Genomic DNA, 20,002 nt, shown 5'->3' with positions numbered 1-20,002 from the left:
GAGCTTTAAAAAACACCCTTTTCTTTACCTTTGTGTCTTAAAATACATTCTAAAACCTCGAGCAGTCCTTTGGGCTGGGGCTCAGATGTCTCAGAAAACTTTTCCACGTGGGAGCCGAGTTTTCATCCTGTGAGTATTTGGCTCCCCAGGGTGTTGGGAGATCCAAGCTCTGCTTTCCAGCTGGGAGGACTCAGCAGCTTAATCCTGGAATCCCAGAGTGGTTTGGGTTGAAGGGACCTTAAAGCCCATCTCATTCCAACCCCCTGCCATGGGCAGGAACACCTCCCACTATCCCAGGGTGCTCCAAGCCTCCTCTCCATGCACTCTCCTTTTCCCACATTTCTGCTCCAGCCGAGTTGCCCAGGGCCAAGAAAACCTCTTTTTATAAAAATCTTGTTTTTCCATGCACCCTGTGGTGTTCTGGACCCCATCCTTCCAGCTCTCCATAGGGAAAACCTCTCTCCCAGAACACCGGTGATGCCCTGAGCAGAAAGATCTGTGCTGGGTCACAGCTGGAGGGTGTGGGATGGACCCTGCATGGGAAATCACCTGCAGCAGGGGTGGCTGTCCTTGAGGATGCACCTCAGCAAGCCCTGGATCCATTGGGAAGTGGGTCCATCCCTGGATCCATCGGGAAGTGGGTCCCCACAGAGGGCCAGGACGAGGAGGTGCTGAGTCATGAGGCGAAGCTGAGTCAAGGAATTGAGAGCAAAATTAATGAGGATTGTTCCCAAAAATGGAGAGCTGGGTGCTGTGCTGGGGGGGACCTGCCCGCCTCTCAGCTCCTTCAGGATGCTCCCGGGAAAGGAAACAGCCACAGGAACGGCAGGGAGATGGAGCCAGCAGGAGAAATCCCCTGAGATGGCCTGAGGGGATGCAGAGCCACCCCAGAGGAGGGGCACGGCCACCCAGAGAGTCCTCCTTTGTCCCTGGCACAGCACAGAGCTCGTCCCTGCTGCTGGAAAGCTGGGCACCAGCTGGGGGGTCCCAAATGGCTCCTGAGGGTTCTGCTCAAACCCGTGGCTGTGCCTCCCTTCCCAGGCAAGGGGGCAGCTAATGGGGTTTCTCTTCCTTCTGTCTGGTTTTATCGAGCCTCGGAGATGCTGCTGTCCCATTTGGCTGGTATGACCCAGCAGATTCCAGTTATTAAGGATGGAGGGATTTTCTTTCTGTCATTCCATGAAAGGAGGGGGCAGCCGGGAGGGGTCGGGCTCTGCTCCCAGGGAACAGGGACAGGAAAGAGGAAACGGCCTCAGGCTGGGCCAGGCGAGGTTTAGGTTGGATATTAGGGAAAATTTCTTCATGGAAAGGGCTGTCCATCCCTGGCACAGCTGCCCAGGGCAGTGCTGGAGGGATTTAAAAGCCGTGTGGATGTGGCACTTGGGGACACGGGGCAGTGGTGGCCTTGGCAGTGCTGGGGGAATGGGTGGACTCGATGATCTTCGAGGGCTTTTCCAACCTAAACAATTCCATGATTCTGTGAGGGGGCACCTCACAGACATCTCCGTTTCTTAAGATGTGAGACCAAAACACTTTTTGGTGCCGATCTGGGGAGCTCAGGGGTGCACAGCCACCTCCCTGCGGGAGCCCTTTCCTGCAGGAACCGCAGGGATGTTTAAGGCACGGGTTTGTGGCTCTTCCTGCCAAACAGCCTGACCTGGAGCAGGGCTGGTTCCCGATATCCAGGAGGAGAAATGCTCCAAGGGCATTATTACAGTGACCCACTGACCCAGCTGGCACCGGGACACTGCTGACCGAGCCCGTGCCAGCGCCAGCTGAATCCCTGCCCTTATCCCAGCCCCACACCAGCCCAGCTTCCCTCCAAACATCCCAAAGCGCCAACCGGTGCATCCTGTGAGCCTTCGCTATGGGCTGCAGCCCCCAGGCACGCTCCCGTCACCGGGAATCGCTTCCTTTCCTGGCTGCCCCGGGAGAGGTGCGCGTTTCCTGCTGCTCCCCTTATCTCTGCCGGCTGCAGGGGCTCAGCGATCCCAGCGCTGCCAGGCTGGGGGGAGAGGCTGCCGGGATTTCCTGCCTCAGCAATCTCTGAGCCAGGGATTCCTCTGCTTTTCCTGCTTCTCGCTAGGAGCCCACGGGAAGGTGAGCCTTCAGCAGGACAGGGAGGTGCCGGCCCCTCCGGCAGCCACATCTGGCAGGAGTGTGACCAGTGGTTTGTCCTGGTTTTCCCAGTTTAGCGCAGGGGTTGGGAGTGTCTCAGTGGTGGGGGCTGCAGGGTCGGGCCAGATCCGTCCTCAGCCCCATCCCAGAGCTTCCCCCATTTCCACAGTGTCAGCACATCTGTTTCTGCCCAAAATGCCTCCCAGGAAATGGCTCTGGATTGTTTTTATGCCCAAGCTAAGGGAAGGGATGGACCCTGCAGCCAGAGGCTCTGCCGAGGCACATGGAAGTGATTACAGGGAGCAGTCCTTGCACCACCTCCCTTCCCAGCACAGGGTGTGGGCGAGCACAGCCTGTCCCTGTCCCCATCCATATCCTGTCCCCAGTTCCCATCCTTGTCCCCATCCCCATCTTCATTCTCATCCCTGTCCCTATACCCAATCCCATCCACCTCCCAAGACCTATTCCACATCCCCATCCTTGTCCCTTCCCCCATCTTCCTCTTCTTTTTCTATTGCCCATCCTCATCCCCATCCCCATCCTTGTCTCCACCTTTATCCCTGTCCCTATATCCATCCCCATTCCTACACCCGTCCCAGTGTCTGTCCCTATCTCTGTCCCCATCCCTATCTCTACCCATTCCCATCTCCCCACCCCAATCATCATCCCTGACCCCATCCACATCATGGTCCCCATCCTTATCCCATTTCTTGTCACCATCCTCTTCCTCATCCCTATCCCCATCCCTGTTCCCATCCCCGCTAAGGCTCCCAAAGCTACAGGGATGCCAGCAGGACTCTGCTCCCAAGGCCAGGGCAGGACTCCAGCTCTTCCCAGCTGCCACTTTTTTTTTTTGGAGTCGGGAAAAGGCACTTTATAGCACCCTAAAGATTTCAGGAAGCCTGGCAGCTCCTCCTTCCCGGTCCAGAGGATCCTCAGGGCCCGTGGTTTGGATTCCCCCACTTGCTGCACCCTCTGCCCATTGCCACCTCCGAGGTGCCACCAAATGCCACCATTCCCCGTGGGAGGGACATCCCAGCTGGGATCTCTCACTAGGCAGAGGCGCTGCTGGCCCCTTGCAGCTCCCAATTTCCCTGGAGAGCCATGGAGGTGTTTGAGGTTCAAAGAAAAGCCACTTTTTGGCACGGGGAGCTCCTCGAAGGCTGCGGATCGTGTCCAGCTGGCCTGGACCCTGCTTGATGTCCTAATGGTTTTCCATGGCCAGGCAAAGCGGCTCCTTCCAGGGGCTGAGGCCAGCCAGCTGCCTGCAGCCCAGGGGCAGTGGCTTCTCCAGATGTGGCCCCGGCAGTGACACTCCCTGGAACAGCCAGAATTCCAAACCAGCTCAATCTCAGCACGGGTGGGAGCTGCTTTCCGGGATGAGCGGGATGCAGAGGATTGCACTCTGCCTAGGATGGAGGGGACAGGGGCCGCAGTGACAAATCCCTGTGTCTGCAATGGATGGGGCCGAGGGTGTCCAGCTGCTTCCTACGTCAGGATTCCTGTCAGGAATGCCATGAATGTGTCCCTGATTTATTTCTCGCCACAGCCTACAGGAGTTTGACACTTCCCTCCTTGTTATCTGGCATTCCTCGGGCAGGGATTTGTCTTGGGACAGATGCAGCACTCCAGGCCAGGGAAGAGGGAAATGCTCCGGGAAGCTGGAGCAGAGCTTTTGGCTACTCCCAGCCCGGATTTCCAGGAGCGCTCATGGAGTGCAGCTGTCGGGATTTGAGCTCGTCCTCCTCTCCACCGCTGTGGGTGCTCCCACCCCAACACCCCAACCCAAAGGCAGGGTCCTCGATCTCTGCAGAGCTCTCTGGGGGGAGATGATGGATGATGGGACAGAGAAAGGATGAACAGCGCTGACCCCGCGCCCGGCCCTGCGTGCGTGGGGGGCCGCTGGCTGACCGCCTGCCAGTCGAGGCGCACGACGGATTTTGGCCGATGGCTGCCCCCGTCCTCCCCCCGCGGGTCCCCTGTGGATGAGGAGTCACGTTTCTTCCCAGCTCAAGGGAGCGGGAGCCGAGGGAGAGAGCGGGGAGCGGCCAGAGCCTCCCGCCCACGCCGCGACCCCGGCCCCGACCCCGGCTGGACGCGGGCCCGGTCCCGGGGGCGTTGCGGCGAGGCGGGGGGGATGCAGGGCTCGGGGGGGGGGTTCAGGGCTCCGGGGGGGTGCAGGGCTCCGGGGGGCCGCGGGGCACGAAGATCCCACTCTCCTTCCCTCGGGACACCGCCGCCGTGGTACCCCGCTGCCCCCGGGATGCCGGTACCGGCCCGGGGGATGCGCGGGGATGCGGGACGGGGGGGGCCGCGAGCCGGGACGGATTTTGGGGTGAGACCCGATTGGCCGAGTGCTGCTTGGCCACGCCCCTGCCGGGCTACTCCCCGTCCCGCCCCGCGGCTGGCTCCGCCGGGCCGGGGTCGCCCCGTCCGGTCCGTCCCGCTCCGCTCGTCTCCGCTGCTCCGCTCGGCTTCTCCCGGTCGGGTCCGCTCGGCGCCGTCGGGTTTCCCGTGGCCGGTGTCGGGATGCGGGCGGTGGCGGCGGTGCTGGCGGCGGTGCTGGCGGTGGGGGCAGCCCTGCCCCGCCCGGGGCTGCTCCCGCACGGCCCGGCCCGCGGCGATGCCCGGCTCCGGCCCGGGGACGACGAGAGCTCTCCCGGGGTGCTGCTCCGCCGCGCCCTGCGCCTCTACGGCCGCGCCGCCCGCCGCCTCTACGTGAGTCCCGCCTGGCCCCGGCCCCGCTCCCCTCTCCTCCCCTCCGGCCCCTCTTCCTCCGTGCCCCGCTTCCTCCTCTCCATCATCTCCCTCCGTCCCTCCATCTTCACTCCGTCCTTCCCTCCATCCCTCTGTCCCACCATCCCTCCTTCCTTCTGGCTTTTCACTCCTCCATCTTTCCATCCTTTCTCCCACTCACCCCCTTCCTCCCCAGCCTTTACATCCCCTCCTCCCCGCCCCTGCCCCTCCATGTGCACCTTCGCTGTCCCACCGCACGTGTGTTTTCTCCATCCGTCCATCCATCCATGCATTTTCCCCCTTCCCGCCGTCTCCTGCCCGGTGTCTCCGGCTGTGGAGGAACAAGAGGGCTTTCTCCTCCGCAGCTGTTCCCCCGCCAGCAGCGGCTGCAGCTGGGATGGCCCCTGAGCTGCAGCTCCCTGGGGGATGGAGAAGCCCGAGGTCTTTGTTTTCTGCCCGGCCGGATGGGGCCACGCGGCCTCAGGGCTCTCAGCCCCCTTGCCCCACTGCACCGAGGAGGGGGGGACAGGGCAAGGGGACCAGCGGTGGTGGCACCTCTGCAGCTCCTGAGCACCCTGCGCCGCTCTCCCTGCAGGTGGGGACCAACGGGGTCATCTCCACCCAGGATTTCCCCAGGGAGACCCAGTACGTGGATGACGATTTCCCCACAGACTTCCCCGTCATCGCCCCCTTCCTGGCCGACCTCGACACCTCCGGGGACAGAGGGAACATCTACTACCGGCAGGATGACTCTCGGGACGTGCTGGAGCAGGCTGTGGGATACATCCAGGCCGGGTTCCCTCGCTCTGCTGGCTCCTTCGTGCCCACCAATGCCTTCATTGCCACCTGGGAGGACGTGGGTGCCTACCAGGAGCTCTCCCAGGACACCGAGCCCTCCCTGAAGGTGAGGCCAAGGGGCTGAGCTTGGATGCCCATCCTGCATGGCATGAGAGGAGGAGTTTTTCTCATGTGGCACCCAAAATGCTGAGTCTTGTCTTTCTGAGCAGCTGGATGGTGGCTCCACCCATCCTTGGGTGAGCACTAAGCGGAACATGGAGCTTTTCCCCTCTGCTCAGAGCTGTGCCAGAGGTGGGGCTGTTGGCCAGAAGAGGTTTAGAGGTTGCCTTCATGGCTGGAGTTGCTTGCACAAGGACATGGAGTGATAGGGGAAGGAAGAGAGGCTTCCCATGGATGGGATCAGATGTTAGGAAGAAACTCTTGCCTGTGAGGGTGGGGAGGCCCTGGCACAGGGTGCCCAGAGAAGCTGTGGCTGCCCCTGGATCCCTGGAAGTGCCCAAGGCCAGGTTGGATGGGGCTTGGAGCAACCTGGGCTAGTGGGAGGTGTCCCTGCCCATGGCAGGGGTGGTGGAATGAGATGAGCTTTAAGATCCCCTGAACCCAAACCATTCTGGGATTCCGATTCTTTTCCAACAAAGCTTTCCAGTGCTGGTGGCTCTGGCTTTGCAGGGCAGAGGGTGGCTGGGGGCAGCTGGGGGAGGCCCTGGTTTAGGTCACCCATTGTGCTCCTGACCTTCACTGGTGGCTCGGGGCTGGTCCTTCCTTCTGCCCCTGTGCTGATTACGCTGTTGACGAGGAACTGGCTTTGGAATTTCCACCGTGGGCTGATTTTGTGCCTGGAAAACAAGCTCAGAGGTGGTCTGCCAGGTCAGGGGGGTGACCTGTGCTCTCCACCCACGGGGCTGATAAGGCCCTTGCGTGGGTGGACCTGCAGCGCTGCCTGTCCCCGAAAACGCCGGTCATGAGCTGTCACGTTGGGCCGATGACGTGCTGAGGAGGTGACAGTGACGCTCCGCCAGCTGCGAGGACTCCGGCGAGCTGAATGTGATGAGCTGCACGAGGAGAACTCTGGTGATGGATACCCAGAACTGTGTGATGGGTGATGGGCTCTCACTCTAAGCCCAGCAGCAGCCACCGCGTCCCCAAGGGCCACCAGGAGCCATCCTCAGCCATCCCCCCGTTGCAGGGCCCTTCGGTAGCGCCTTGCCGAGAGGGGAGCCAAGCGAGGCAAGAAGCTGAGGTTTGGAAGGAGGCAAGGCACATTTTTTCCTCTCATTTAAAACTTGGGAAAACAGCTGAAGAGATGCCATCAGGGGCCTCGCAGCGACCTCGCGGCCGTCGAAAACGCAGCCTCCTCTTCTTTTCTCTTCCCAGTTTTTTTCCCCCTCTCTGAGAAGTTTGGATCAGGCTTTAAAACGAAACCGGTCTTGTTTGGAAACGAGGAGCTCCAGGGAGAGCTTCATTCAAGACTCGCTGAAATGCAGCTTGTGCCTGTGCTTTGCTGAGCTCCCCCTTCGCCAAAACTGCTAAAAACCTCCCCAAACACCACTTTTTTTCCCCTGACCAAATGCAGCATTTATGGAAACGCTGCCCTCCTGCTGCTCAGAACCAGGATTGACTCCAAAGTCTTTCCCAGTCTTGCTCTGGAAAGTCATGGCTAATCCCTTTTGAGCCTCAAAAGTAGAAAACTGGGTTAAATGGGGAGATGAGGATCCCCAAATCCCCTCTTTGGGGGTCCTGCCTGGGTGGGAGGTCTGGCAATGCTGTGTCCCCTCCAACTCCTTGGGACATGCTCCTGGTCCCTGCAGTGACATTTTCCCAGGCTGCAGAGCGGGACAAGCCTGACCCAACTTCTGTAGGAGCAAAACTTGCCCTTTTGGGCTGGAATTTGCCCTTTGCAGCTCTTTGCCGGGAGCTTTTCCCCCCCTTCCTTTCATCCCACCATGCCAGTACATCGATGTCACCAGCATGTCCCCCCTTCGCCACCCACCCCAAGGCAGAATGAGTCCTGCAGCTTGCTGCCGTGGTGATTCGGCTGCTGCGTGGGGGAGGAATCCAGCCCCGGGGGCAGGGGGGGTTATCCCGCCCAGCTCCAGCTTTTTGGCCGCCTTTTCGGGGTCTCTGAATGCCCGAGTGTGTGACAGGCACAACAAGGCTCTTTATATCCCGCGGGGCTGCCAGGAAATCCAGCGATGCTCTGGGGGCCCTGCGCCCCAAAATCGGGGCTGGTGCTGTGGGCGTGGAGTGGGGGGAGCCCCCACCCTCCCTCCCGCTGCTCCGGGGGTGAAATGGGGAGTGTAATCATTTTTCCTGCGTGCTCGGTGGGAAGGGCTGCTCCCTGCTTGGGGTTATTTGCTGGGGTTGGTTTCTCCGCATGTGGAGGGTGTGGATTGTCGGGCGGCTCGGGAGGGCTGTGCTGGCTCCGTGGCCTCCCCGGCCGTGGGTTGTGGCCGCGGTGCCGCTGCCTGGCACGGCCCCAAGGCTCGCAGGGCTGGCAGGGCAGGAGGCCAGCCTGCCTATAGCGGGATGTATGGGAAGCTGGGAGCACAGGAATGTTTTTTCCGGAGGAAACCGAGCTAAAAATGTTCTCAGGGACAAGCGGGGGGTGTGGGTTTTCCTCTGGTGCTGATGGGATGGAGCAGGGGGGTGTCAGTGCGAGCGGGACAGGAGTGAGGGGCTCCCAGGACTCAGTGCCAACCCTGTGCAGGGGTTACAGGGCCAGGGATGCTCCTGGGACACCCTTGCACTGAGGGGGGTGGCCTGGCTGTGCCCTGGGCTCCTGGGAGGATGCTGAGCATCCTCCCAGGTTGTGGCACTTGGGGTTTGGCTGGGCAGGAGCAGCCCCAGCTCCTGCTGTTCCCCAGGAGGTCTCTGCAGGCTGATCCTGGAATGGTTTGGGTTGGAAGGGACCTTGAAGAACATCCAGTCCCTGCCATGGGCAGGGACACCTTCCACTAGCCCAGGCTGCTCCAAGCCCCGTCCAACCTGGCCTTGGACACTTCCAGGGATCCAGGGGCAGCCACAGCTTCTCTGGGCACCCTGTGCCAGGGCCTGCCCACCCTCACAGCCAGGAATTCCTTCCAAATATCCCATCCATCCCTGCCCTCTGGCACTGGGAAGCCATTCCCTGTGTCCTGTCCCTCCATTCTTTGTCCCCAGTCCCTCTCCAGCTCTCCTGGAGCCCCTTTAGGCCCTGCAAGGGGCTCTGAGCTCTCCCTGGAGCCTTCTCTTCTCCAGGTGAACACCCCCAGCTCTTCCAGCCTGGATCCATGGAGGTGCTCTCTGTTGGAGGGCTCTTTTGGGGTGCTTGCATGCCCTGTGGTGTGTGTGGGGCTGCCTCTCACATCCCTGCTCCCTCCCCTGCTGTGTTCCTGTCCCTCCATGCCATCCATCTGTCCCGCTCTCCCTCTGGCAGCTCAACACCTTCCAGGCAGTCATAGCCTACAACGATGAGGACACCTACACCATCTTCCTCTACCCCAACGGCGGCCTCCAGTTCCTGGGGACGCGACCCAAGGAGTCCTACAACGTCCAGCTGGAGCTGCCAGCCAGGGTGGGCTTCAGCTGGGGGGACAGCGACGACCCAAAGAGGGACGGGCTCTTCCACAGCCTGGCCAGCAGCGAGCAGGCTCTGAGGAGCCTGGAGAGGTGTGTGGCACCTGGGGGCTGTGGGGATGGCCAGGGGGAGCAGGGTCACCTTCTCCCAGCCCTGGAGGTTTTTAGAGCCTGGAAAAATTTGGGGAGTGAGCTGGGGATGCTGGGCTGCCTCAGCTGCACGGGAGCTGTATTGGGGTCCTGGAGGGGTGGTGTCACCTTTGGGGTGGCTTTTCCAGCACGCCTGCGATGATGTCCGTGTGTGCTGTGTCCACAGGGAGAGCAACACGGGAATTCCCGGCGTGTGGGTTTTCCACGTGGGCGGCGTGGAGCACGTGGAGCCGGGGGGCAGCGAGGGAGCCGCTCCTGCCGTGCCTCAGAGCCCCCCTGGGCACCCCAATCCCGGCACCACCGGCTACAGCCGCCCTCTCTCTGGCCACACGTCCATGGCTCAGCGTCCCAGCCACGGCTCCCGCTCCCCGGTGCTCCTGGGCTTTGTCCCCAGCAGGAGGGACGCCCAGCAGAGCTACTCTGCCAACCCCTCCTCCTACAGCTCTGGCCACCACGGCGTCGGCGTGGAGGAGGACGTGCATTTCAACCCTGATGGTGAGCGGCCACAGCCCTTGCGATGGCCCAGCGGGGACAATGACCCCACGGGGTGATGACCCAATGGGGACAGTGACCGAGCAGGGATGGCTCGTGGCGGGTGGCTCCCTAAAAATGGCCCCTGGCTGTGAGTTCACCCCTTCCCAAGCAGCTGGTGCTGGAGGAGGGTGGGTTGGAGCTGCTCCTGCAAAGCTGTTGCCTTCCAGCGCCTCCTCTCAGCCCAGTCCCGCTGCCAAGGGGCTGCTGCAGCCACACAGCCCTGCCCGCCGGGCTTGCCGTGGGAAAAGGCGGGAGGCTTGGAGCACGGGAGGGGGTGGGATGCTCAGGGGACAGGTCCCAGCACGAGGCCAGGACTGGCCTTGCCGCCCTCCCCGCCACCCAGCCAGCTGTGGAATCGCTGTGGCACGTACCCGGGGGAGCAGAGCCCCGTCCTCAGCCAACTGTCTCCCAAAAATACCCTCAGGAATTTGATCTCCTGCCCTCTGTCAGATCTGCCTGAAATCGGGGAACAGGTTCCAAACCTTCCACCACCACTCTGCATCCCGGGTGACTCCCTTGGGAACCACCACTGCCAGCTGGCTCGTGGTGTTTTTGGGGCCAAGAAGGCAAGGCACCCATCCACCATGAGGGGTGGCTTTGTCACCGCATCCCCAACCTTTTCCCTTTGTCCCCAGTGTTCACCTACAGCGCAGCCAGCAAGGAGACGTGTGCCCAGCACCACGGGCGCTGCTCCCCTCACGCCTTCTGCACCGACTACGCCGCCGGCTTCTGCTGCCACTGCCGGGCCACCTTCTACGGGAACGGGCGGCAGTGCCTGCCCGAAGGTACGCGGGGCGGGCGGCGGGGACGGGCAGCCCGTGCCTGGGTGGCCGCTGCCAGGGGTGCCCGTCTCCCCACCCAGGGGCCGTGCATCGCCTCAACGGGAAGGTGAGCGGGAGCCTGAGGGTGGGACGGGCGTCCGTCCGCTTCCAGGACGTGGACCTGCACGCCTACATCGTGGGCAGCGACGGCAGAGCCTACACGGCCATCAGCGGGGTGCCCCAGCCTGCTGCCCGTGCCCTGCTGCCCCTGCTGCCTGTCGGGGGGCTCTTCACGTGGCTCTTTGCCCTGGAGGAGCCCGGCTCTGAGAATGGCTTCAGCATCACCGGTGAGCAGAGATTCGGGATGTGCCATCGCGCCAAGGGGTGTGGCTTCTGCGGGGTGGCTCCTTGGGGTGGGTGGTGAGGGGGTCAGGGCAGCTCCGTGGCTTCTCCAATCCCTCTCTCAGCTGGCTGTCACCTCTTGCTGTGAGCCCCCATGGATGGGCTGGGGGAAGGACGCTTTGGGGTTGTCTCTACAAATGGTGCCCATTCCCTTTTCCTGCCCAGGCGCTGAATTCACCCAGAACCTGGAGGTGACGTTTTACCCCGGCGGGGAGACGGTCCAGGTCACTCAGACAGCCGAGGGCCTGGGGCCGGACAATTATTTAAGCCTCAGGACACACATCCAGGGCGAGCTGCCGTTCCTGCCGGAGAACGTCACCGTCCGTATCACTCCCTACAAGGAACTCTACTCCTACTCCAGCTCGGGTAAGACCTGTGCTCACCTGGCTTCAGTTCCTCGCACACCACCCCTAAATTCCCAAAGACAACCGAGCCACATCGACGCTGACACAATCTTTCCCACATCCCACGGGGTTCTCCGTGCCGTCCGGCAGCCGTGACCTCCTCAGGCCAGCGGGAATACACGGTGGCCGCGGGCACTGCCAACCAGACCTTGTCCTACCGCCTGCGCCAGAACATCACCTTCTCGGGGTGCCCGCACTCGCGGCTGCCGGCGCGGCAGCAGCTCTCCGTGGCGCGCGCCTTCGCCCTCTTCGACAGCCACGAGCACGTCCTGCGCTACGCCCTGGCCGCCCGCATCGGCCCGGCACGAGGTGAGCGCCAGCACCCACCCCCGGGTGCCAATCCCGGTGCCAATCCAGGGTGCCAGCCCCCAGTGGGGATGCTGCCATCTCCCAAAGCTGCCGTGTGCTCGCTTTGCCCAAAATCAGCCAGAAAAGAGGAGTTTTCCAAGCAGTTCGAGCTGCAGCGCTCCTGGCAGGGTGGGGGTGGCATGGCCGTGGTTCCCTGCATGGGACAAAGGCACTGTGGCACATTTGATGCCAGCATCGGGTATAAGCGGGGATGGTCACTCCCTGTGTCTCCTAGATCTCTTATTCCCCCCTACATCCCTCTGTGCCCGCAGATGATGCCGAGAATCCTGGGGTGAGCCCGTGCCACGATGGCACCCACACGTGCGAGGCACCGGCGCGCTGCCGGCCCGGCGTGGGCACCGAGTACACGTGCGAGTGCACGACTGGGTACCGCGGGGATGGACGGGGCTGCCGAGGTCAGTGGGGCCGGGGGTGGGTGCTGAGGGGGAACTGGTGGGTCTGTGTCCATCAGGCACCAAGGTGGTCAGTGCTATTTGGGATGCTGGGATGTCACAGCACCCACAGAGCTTCACCAAGTGTGTAGATGAATCATGGGGGGAAACTGAGGCAGGGTGCTGGAGGTCCCTGGGGAAGTGCAAGAAAAGAAGAGCAAGCAGAAAAGAGGAGTCAAAAAAGGAGAGATGGGAAAAAAGCAAAACCAGTGGAAAAAGAATCCCTGTGTTTCATAAATCCAGCCAGCTTCGTTGTTGCTTTGCTATCACACCAAACTTCACATTGCAAATTTATCTTCCAAATTTGGAGTCCCTTTCCACAAGAAGCTGCCCAGTGCCAGTGAGTTGCACTGCACAGTGATGCTGGTGAGGAGTTCAAGGATCCTGCCTTTCCAAAGGAACAGGATTAAGTGACCAGTCTGATCTCTCTAGTTTTAAATCATAAATAGCCCCAAATATTGGTGTGCCTCGAACGAGTGCTTCTTTATCAAAACTATACCCCAAAAGCAGTCTTGTTTTTTTTTCCCTTCTATTTTGAGCTGGTCAGAAAGTTAATTCTGTAGCTGATTAAGTTCAGTGACAGACACAGGATGGGCAGCACAGGGCAGGATATTCCCTGTCAGCCCAGGAGCAGCCTGAAGATGGGGGTGTCCCACCACCATCGGGGTGCCCGGTGTCTCCTTCTTTCCCTAGATGTGGACGAGTGCTCCGAGGGCCTGAGCCAGTGTGGCCCCTTCTCCGTGTGCCTGAACGTGCCGGGCAGTTACCGCTGCGAGTGCCGCGGCGGGTACCGGCCGGCGGGGGACGGGCAGGCGTGTGTGCGTAAGTGCTGGCCCCAGTCGGGGTGTCCCCATCTCCTGTGCCTCACAGACGTGCCCTGATCACCCCTCCCCTGTCCCCACAGCGCTGGCACCGGCGAGTGACCCCTGCGAGGCCGGGCGGCACCCCTGCGCTCCGGGGGACCGGGCGCGGTGCCTGTCCCGCGGCGACGGCCGCGCCACCTGCGAGTGCCTCCCCGGCTACACCGGCGACGGCATCCACTGCTCCGGTAAGGTGGGCATGGGAGGGACCCCACGCCACAGCTGCCAGGGTGTCCCTGTCCCTGCTGGTGCCATCTTCCCTCTGCACAGATGTGGATGAGTGTGCCGAGAGCCCGTGTCACCCGGCCGCTACCTGCTACAACACCCCGGGCTCCTTCTCCTGCCGCTGCCAGCCCGGCTACGTGGGCGACGGCTTCCAGTGCACGTATGGTGAGGTGCCCGCTCCCCCCGTGCCATCTCTGCCTGGCACAGCTTCCCCGGCCTCACTCTCCTCTTCTTTTTTGGCAGAAGGGAACCCGCAGCGCCTCACGCCCTGCCAGCACGAGCGGATGTACCCACGGGAGGTGCCACCCCTGGGCGACGGCCACGTGCCCCAGTGCGACGAGCAGGGCCAGTACCGGCCCCTGCAGTGCCACGGCAGCTCCGGGCACTGCTGGTGCGTGGACGCGGCGGGGCAGGAGATCGCCGGCACCCGGACGGCGCCGGGCACCACCCCGCCACGCTGCGGGAGCCCAGGTCAGTGAGTGACATCCTCCAGGGGTGAGGGGAGTGGGGTCAGGTCCCTGGGCACCTGGCTGGCATCCCAATGGCATCCCACTCCAGTCCAGCCACCAGCAGCACGGGGACAGTGGGGCCACAGTGAATGGAGGGGATCCGTAAACTAAAGAGCCATAAATTAAAACATCCTAGGTTTCACCTCAACGTAGGAAGAACTTTATGTTGAGGGTGGCAGAGCCCTGGAAAAGCTGCCCAGGGAGGGTGTGGAGTCTCCCTCTCTGGAGTCATTCCAAACCCACCTGGACACATCCCTGTGTCACCTGCTCCAGGTGACCCTGCCTTGGCAGGGAGATTGGACTGGAGGATCTCCAGAGGTCCCTTCCAACCCTAAGGATTCTGTGACTCTGTGCCCCTCTGCCCAACCACCTTTCTGCGGCTTCACTGAGGGCAGGGTGCTCTCAAGTGGGTGCATCGAGGGGTTCCTGGGTGTTTTCGGTGCCCTGGCCCATGGGGTTACAGTGGCTGTGGCCATTGGACCACCTCCTGTGTCAGCCTGTGGAGGGGACAGCTATGGGGTGTGGAGTGGGCTGGAGTGGGGCAGCCCTGCGCCCTCCTTCCCCCAAACCAAGGGGTGCTGAAAGACTGGGGTGAAGCAGGGCCAAACCCAGGTGCCAAGTGGCTCCAGGGGAGCCGCGTGGCACCCCCTGAGCCCGGGGTGGGGGCATTTGCCGCCGGCAGAGTCCATCCAGCAGCTGACGCCCTGCGAACACGCGAGGATGTACCCGCGGGAGGTGCCACCGGGGCCTTCACCCGTGGGCGACGGCCACGTGCCCCAGTGCGACGAGCAGGGCCGGTACCGGCCCCTGCAGTGCCACGGCAGCTCCGGGCACTGCTGGTGCGTGGACGCGGCGGGGCAGGAGATCGCCGGCACCCGGACGGCACCGGGCACCACCCCGCCACGCTGCGGGAGCCCAGGTCAGTGCCCGGGGAGCATCCTCGGTGTGGAGGCACAGCCAGCAGGGAGAGGAGGACACGGGGCTCTGAGTGCCCTGAGTGGGGAGGCTGACAGGGGGTGACTGTCACCTTCCCCGTGCCAGAGCCCACGGAGCGGCCCCCCAGCATGTGCGAGCGCTGGCGGCAGAGTTTGCTGGAGCACTACGGGGGCAGCCCCCGCGGGGACCAGTACGTGCCACAGTGCGATGCCAGCGGCGACTTCACCCCGCTGCAGTGCCACGGGGACAGCGGCTACTGCTGGTGCGTGGAGCAGAGCGGCCGAGAGATCCCGGGGACGCGCTCCGAGCCCGGCACCACCCCGCCCTGTAAGAGCCCAGCACCCCAAAGTCACCCTGCCACACCTACAGCTCAGGCGCCGCGCCCCGCTCCGGGTGTGGAGCCGAGGGGACAGCGCTCCCTGAGCCATCTCTGTGCCCTCCGACGTGCCAGGTCTGCCCAGCGTCGCCCCGCCCAGTGTCCGGCCCGAGCCCCGGCCTGACGTGTCCCCACCGGCCACGGGGACGTTTCTGCTCTACGCCCAGGGCCAGCAGATCGGGTACCTGCCGCTGAACGGCACCCGGCTGCAGAAGGAGGCGGCCAAGACCCTGCTCTCCCTGCATGTACGGTATCCTTGGGATGGGGATGGGGTGCGGGAATGCCGGGGGGAGTTTGGGACAGGCTGGTGCTGCCACTCAGTGTTTTCACCTCTCTCTGAACCACTTGTCTGAGCTGTCGGAGTTTGAGGGGTCACCTCTTGAGGGTTGATGTTGGTATTTGGGGACATTGGCTGTGCTGGCTGCCTTGGTGGCACTTCGGACAAGTGACAGGACAACGGGGAATGGCTTCCCAATGACAGAGGGCAGGGTTAGATGGGATATTGGGACGAAATTATTAACTGGGGGGGTGCTGAGGCCCTGGCTCAGGTTGCCCAGAGGAGCTGTGGCTGCCCCTGGATCCCTGGAAGTGCCCAAGGCCTGGCTGGAGCCACCTGGGCTAGTGGAAGGTGTCCCTGCCCATGGCAGGGGGTGGAATGAGATGTTCTTTAAGGCCCCTTCCAGCCCAAACGATTCTGGGATCCTATGGATTCTATTTTCACCTCCCTCCAGCCATCCCCAGCAGAGAGGCAAGTCCTGGACAGATCCCAGAGCTGGGACTGCTCACAAAGGGAAGGAGTTCAGGAGCTCCCAGAGCTCTCCAGGGTTGGTCACAGCCCGGACTTCCAGCTGCAGAGCTCTGCTGCACACTTCCCTTTTTTCCTTCCTTGGACTCCCCTTGGAGCGTGTCCATGTGCATCTCCAGCCAGGCCAGACCAAGGCAGAGGAACGCTGAAATCTGGGCCACGACCCTCCCTGCACCCTGGGGAAGTGAAAGACCTTGCCAAGTATTCCCTCTCCCCATCCTGAAGGTCATTTCCCTGGGCTGGCTTCACTCTTGGAGCAGCCTCTCCTTGAGGCAAAGGGTTCAAATCCATCTGGATGTGGGTGTGAGCCTGCACCAGCTGCCCTAAAATCCTCTGCTGCGGGATTCAGCCGGGAGGGTGCAGTGGGAACCCGTCAGGGGCGGGTTTTAGCTGGGGAAATGGGATTTGAGTGCCACTCCCCACTTGCAGCGTGTCCCAGGCAGCTCTCAGTGCCGGCTGCTGGGATGAGGAAGCTCCTGGATGCTCCTGGCAGGATCTCACCCCGTGTCCCTCTCCCGACCCTGGCAGGGCTCCATTGTGGTGGGGATCGACTACGACTGCCGGGAGAAGATGATCTACTGGACCGACGTGGCCGGCCGGACCATCAGCCGGGCGGGCCTGGAACCAGGCTCCGAGCCAGAGACCATCATCAGCTCAGGTGTGGCCACCGTGTCCCCAGTATCACCTGCCCAAAGCCACATCTGCTGTTCCCACCGCAGCTCCGGGCTCCTCCCATCCCTCGGCTTCGGGCTGGGGATTCCTGAGGGATCCTGGAGCAGCATTTCCCTGAGCGCGGCCATCCCCCACCAGGGCTCATCAGCCCCGAGGGCCTGGCCGTGGACCACCTGCGCCGGGCCGTGTTCTGGACGGACAGCGGGCTGGACAGGATCGAGCGCGCCCGGCTGGACGGCTCCGAGCGCCGCGTGCTCTTCGACACCGAGCTCGTCAACCCCCGCGCCATCGCCGTGGACCCCGTCCGAGGGTGAGCAGCAGAAATCCCACAGGGATTCGGACACGGGGCTTTGCAAGGTGCAAAACTCGGCCCTGCCGAGGCCCCGTCCTGACCCGGCACACCCTGTAGGAGGGATTGGCTCTGTTCCCCAGCCCCTCTTTTATTTAATAATGCAGGATTTGGCTAAAGCTGCTGTTTCAGTATCAGGATGTAGATTATTTGGAAAAGCTTTGGAAACACAGGCTGTGCCTCCAGGGTGTTGTTGGGATACAAAATGTGCTACTCCTAAGGCTCGCCCTCATCGAGGAGCTGCAGTTTGGGTCATAAACATGTTTGGTATTGTTCTGCTTTGCTTGGAGAGGTTTTTTCCTAATCAAATAAAGCTGGTTCAGGCACTGGTAAGGGGAAAACCAGGCCTTGCTCCTGGCAAGAACCAGGATAATCTCCCACCACTCCTTACTGTTGTGTGCCCTGTTTGTGCATTATTTCCCAAGCAACCTTTACTGGACGGACTGGAATCGTGAAGCTCCCAAAATCGAAACTTCCACTGTCAACGGAGCCAACAGGAGGGTCCTGGTGCACACAGACATTGGTTTACCCAATGGCCTGACTTTTGACCCCTTCTCCAAGCTGCTGTGTTGGGCAGACGCAGGTAATGTCCCCAAGGATGGACCAGAAAATGTCACACTGAGCTTTGAGGGAAAAACCTGGATGTCTTCAGCCCAGTGCTACCTGTGGGCTCCACTGTGGTGCCAGGCGAGGTTTAGATTGGATTTTAGGAAATATTTCTTCATGGAAAATGTTGTTGCTCAGGGCAGTGGTGGAGTCCTCGTTCCTGGAGGGATTTCAAAGCCGTGTGGATGTGGCACCTGGGGACATGGAGCACTGGTGGCCTTGGCAGTGCTGGGGAATGGCTGGACTTGGCCTTAGAGGATTTTTCCAACCTAAATGTTATGATTCTACATCTTTAGGCTGAAAAGCTGTTTCAAAATGTAATAAATCAGGAGAAGGTTCTTCCCCCAGAGGGTGCTGGGCCCTGCCCAGGCTCCCCAGGGAATGGGCACGGCCCCGAGGCTGCCAGAGCTCCAGGAGTGCTTGGACAGTGCTGCCAGGGATGCCCAGGGTGGGATTGTTGGGGTGTCTGTGCAGGGCCTGGAGCTGGGCTGGATGATCCCTATGGGGCTATGGAATACACAGAACATATCTGGGATGGCATTTTCATTGGGATGGGGAATATGTTGGTTCTTTGAACAGGCACCAAGCACCTGGAATGCACATTCCCGGACGGCACAGGCCGGCGCGTCATCCAGAGCAACCTCAACTACCCCTTCAGCATCATCAGCTACGCCAACCACTTCTACCACACGGACTGGAGACGGTGAGCAGGGAAAAACCCAACCCCTGCACGGCTGGGAATGCTGAGCTTCCCTCCCTGACAGGAATCCCAGCCTGCTCCCAAATCCTGGAGCTTCCCCAGAGCTCTCGTGGGTCTCTGCAGAGCTGAAAGTGGCTTCAGCAACATCTGCTTGTAAATCTCAGCACGGAGCAGTTGTTTAGACACAAGCCCAGCTCCCTGGGAGGGATAAAACAGTGGTTTGGGGGTTTTTTTTAAGCTAAAACTTGGCTCAAGTGTCTGGATCTCGATTAGGTCCAAGGAAAGATCCTGTCCTCAGCCGTTCCCTTTGCCTCGGCAGCAGGAACTCGCCTCTATTCCCACTCCAGCTGGAAGCTCTCACAACTCCCATCCAGTCTTAGATTACAACAAACACTTAAAGGCTTGCCACGCTTGGAGGAGACTCTCAGGGAGATAATCTCTCCTTGGAAGGCTCTTTTCTGTGGCTGCCTCACCAGAGAGAAATGCACTGAATGAGCTGGAGGAGGATTTTACGGGGCAAATTTCTTTCCACTTGTCCTGCAGGTGTTCAGACCAAGCTTTTCAGCTGCCTGTTCTTAAAACACACATAAAGAAGGGAAAAAACCCCCAAGTTTCATAGGTGAATAAAACACTTCTTCCCCTTTTTCCACCAGGGATGGGGTGATAGCTGTCAATAAAGAAACTGGCTCCTTCACTGACGAGTATCTTCCAGAGCAGCGGTCCCACCTCTATGGGATAACAGCAGTTTATCCCTACTGCCCTGGAGGTAAAACCCACCCCAAACCCCATCCCCTCGTGAATTCTGATGGCTGCTGGCTGCCTGATGCACTAAAAACCTCCATTTCTCCCTGCAGCCAGGAAATAGCAACTCCAATTTCAAGGAAACAACAATCTTTGCACCCAGGAGAGTTTCAGACCCACAGAACTGTCACTGCATACAAGGGGGGGAAAGTCCCTCACCGAGGCCCATGAAGTGCCCTGCTTTCCTGCAAAAGATTTTCAAGTATTTTTTCGAGTTATACCTCAAGACTTTACTACTGTATTTTTTTTACCAAGTGGAAAACAATGAGATATCACCAAAAAAGGGTCCTGGGAAGCTCAAGCCATGACTCAAACTCTTGCTTTTGCAAGATTTAAAATGTAGGTTGTTTTTTTTTTCACTCCAATGTTTTATTTTTTTGGAAGAAGGATGGGTTCATTTTTCATCGTTCTGACAATCTGACCAAGAGGTCCTTTTATCCAAAATAAATTAAATGCCTGTGGGAAGCTGTGAATGCAGTAAATTGCTGGGTCTAAATAACCACCAGCCCTGAAGCCAGAGACTCTGTGTGTGCTCCAAAATCCTGCAGAACGGGGATGGGATGTGGCAAAGGCGTTGAAGATTTTCCAGAGGATGATTCTGTGTTTTCACCACTGCCTCCATGCATGTCTTTTAGTATTTATATTAGAAGAATATGCTAGAATTGATCTGTTCATGCTTGTTGGGTCTTCCAAGTGCCTTCCTAGACCTGCCCAGTGTAGACCAAGACATGTTCAGAAATACCAGTTACATTGTAATGCTTCACTTTTTCTAGGTTACTTCCATAATTGAATAAAAAAGGTTGGTTTAAGTTTCCCTTTGGATTCAGTTTTTCAGTATTTCAGTGGCAAGGGAATATTTCAGCATGGGGAAGCAGCAAGCAAGCCAGGAGCAAGTTGTTCCTAGG

At 60.4% G+C, this 20,002-nt stretch overlaps 1 protein-coding gene and 1 long non-coding RNA gene across 3 annotated transcripts; one reads left to right on the top strand and one right to left on the bottom strand.

Moving 5' to 3' along the window:
* LOC116445464 lies at positions 1 to 5,456 on the bottom strand. The gene is made up of 3 exons (XR_004240798.1): positions 5,094 to 5,456; positions 550 to 689; positions 1 to 204 (listed from the first exon to the last, which is right to left on the bottom strand). It is a non-coding gene; the product is annotated as an uncharacterized LOC116445464 (long non-coding RNA).
* NID2 (nidogen 2) lies at positions 4,544 to 19,911 on the top strand. 2 transcript variants are annotated; one of them, XM_032112049.1, is made up of 22 exons: positions 4,544 to 4,836; positions 5,450 to 5,758; positions 9,068 to 9,300; positions 9,524 to 9,852; positions 10,527 to 10,676; positions 10,754 to 10,999; positions 11,220 to 11,420; positions 11,549 to 11,767; positions 12,079 to 12,222; positions 12,952 to 13,080; positions 13,163 to 13,306; positions 13,389 to 13,508; positions 13,587 to 13,687; positions 14,645 to 14,771; positions 14,894 to 15,115; positions 15,240 to 15,409; positions 16,498 to 16,627; positions 16,780 to 16,951; positions 17,416 to 17,573; positions 18,176 to 18,299; positions 18,950 to 19,062; positions 19,151 to 19,911. In XM_032112049.1, the coding sequence occupies exons 1-22, from the start codon at positions 4,648 to 4,650 to the stop codon at positions 19,159 to 19,161; spliced, it is 3,741 nt and encodes a 1,246-aa protein (XP_031967940.1). In that variant the 5' UTR covers positions 4,544 to 4,647; the 3' UTR covers positions 19,162 to 19,911. The 2 variants fall into 2 exon arrangements, with proteins under 2 accessions (XP_031967940.1, XP_031967939.1); XM_032112048.1 differs by having other exon boundaries at positions 13,587 to 13,814; positions 14,535 to 14,771.
* Positions 19,912 to 20,002: the final 91 nt, after the last annotated feature.

This window comes from Corvus moneduloides, chromosome 6 (genome assembly GCF_009650955.1).
Source record: "Corvus moneduloides isolate bCorMon1 chromosome 6, bCorMon1.pri, whole genome shotgun sequence".
NCBI classification, from domain to species: domain Eukaryota; kingdom Metazoa; phylum Chordata; class Aves; order Passeriformes; family Corvidae; genus Corvus; species Corvus moneduloides.
This window is presented reverse-complemented; position numbering and strand designations above follow the sequence as displayed.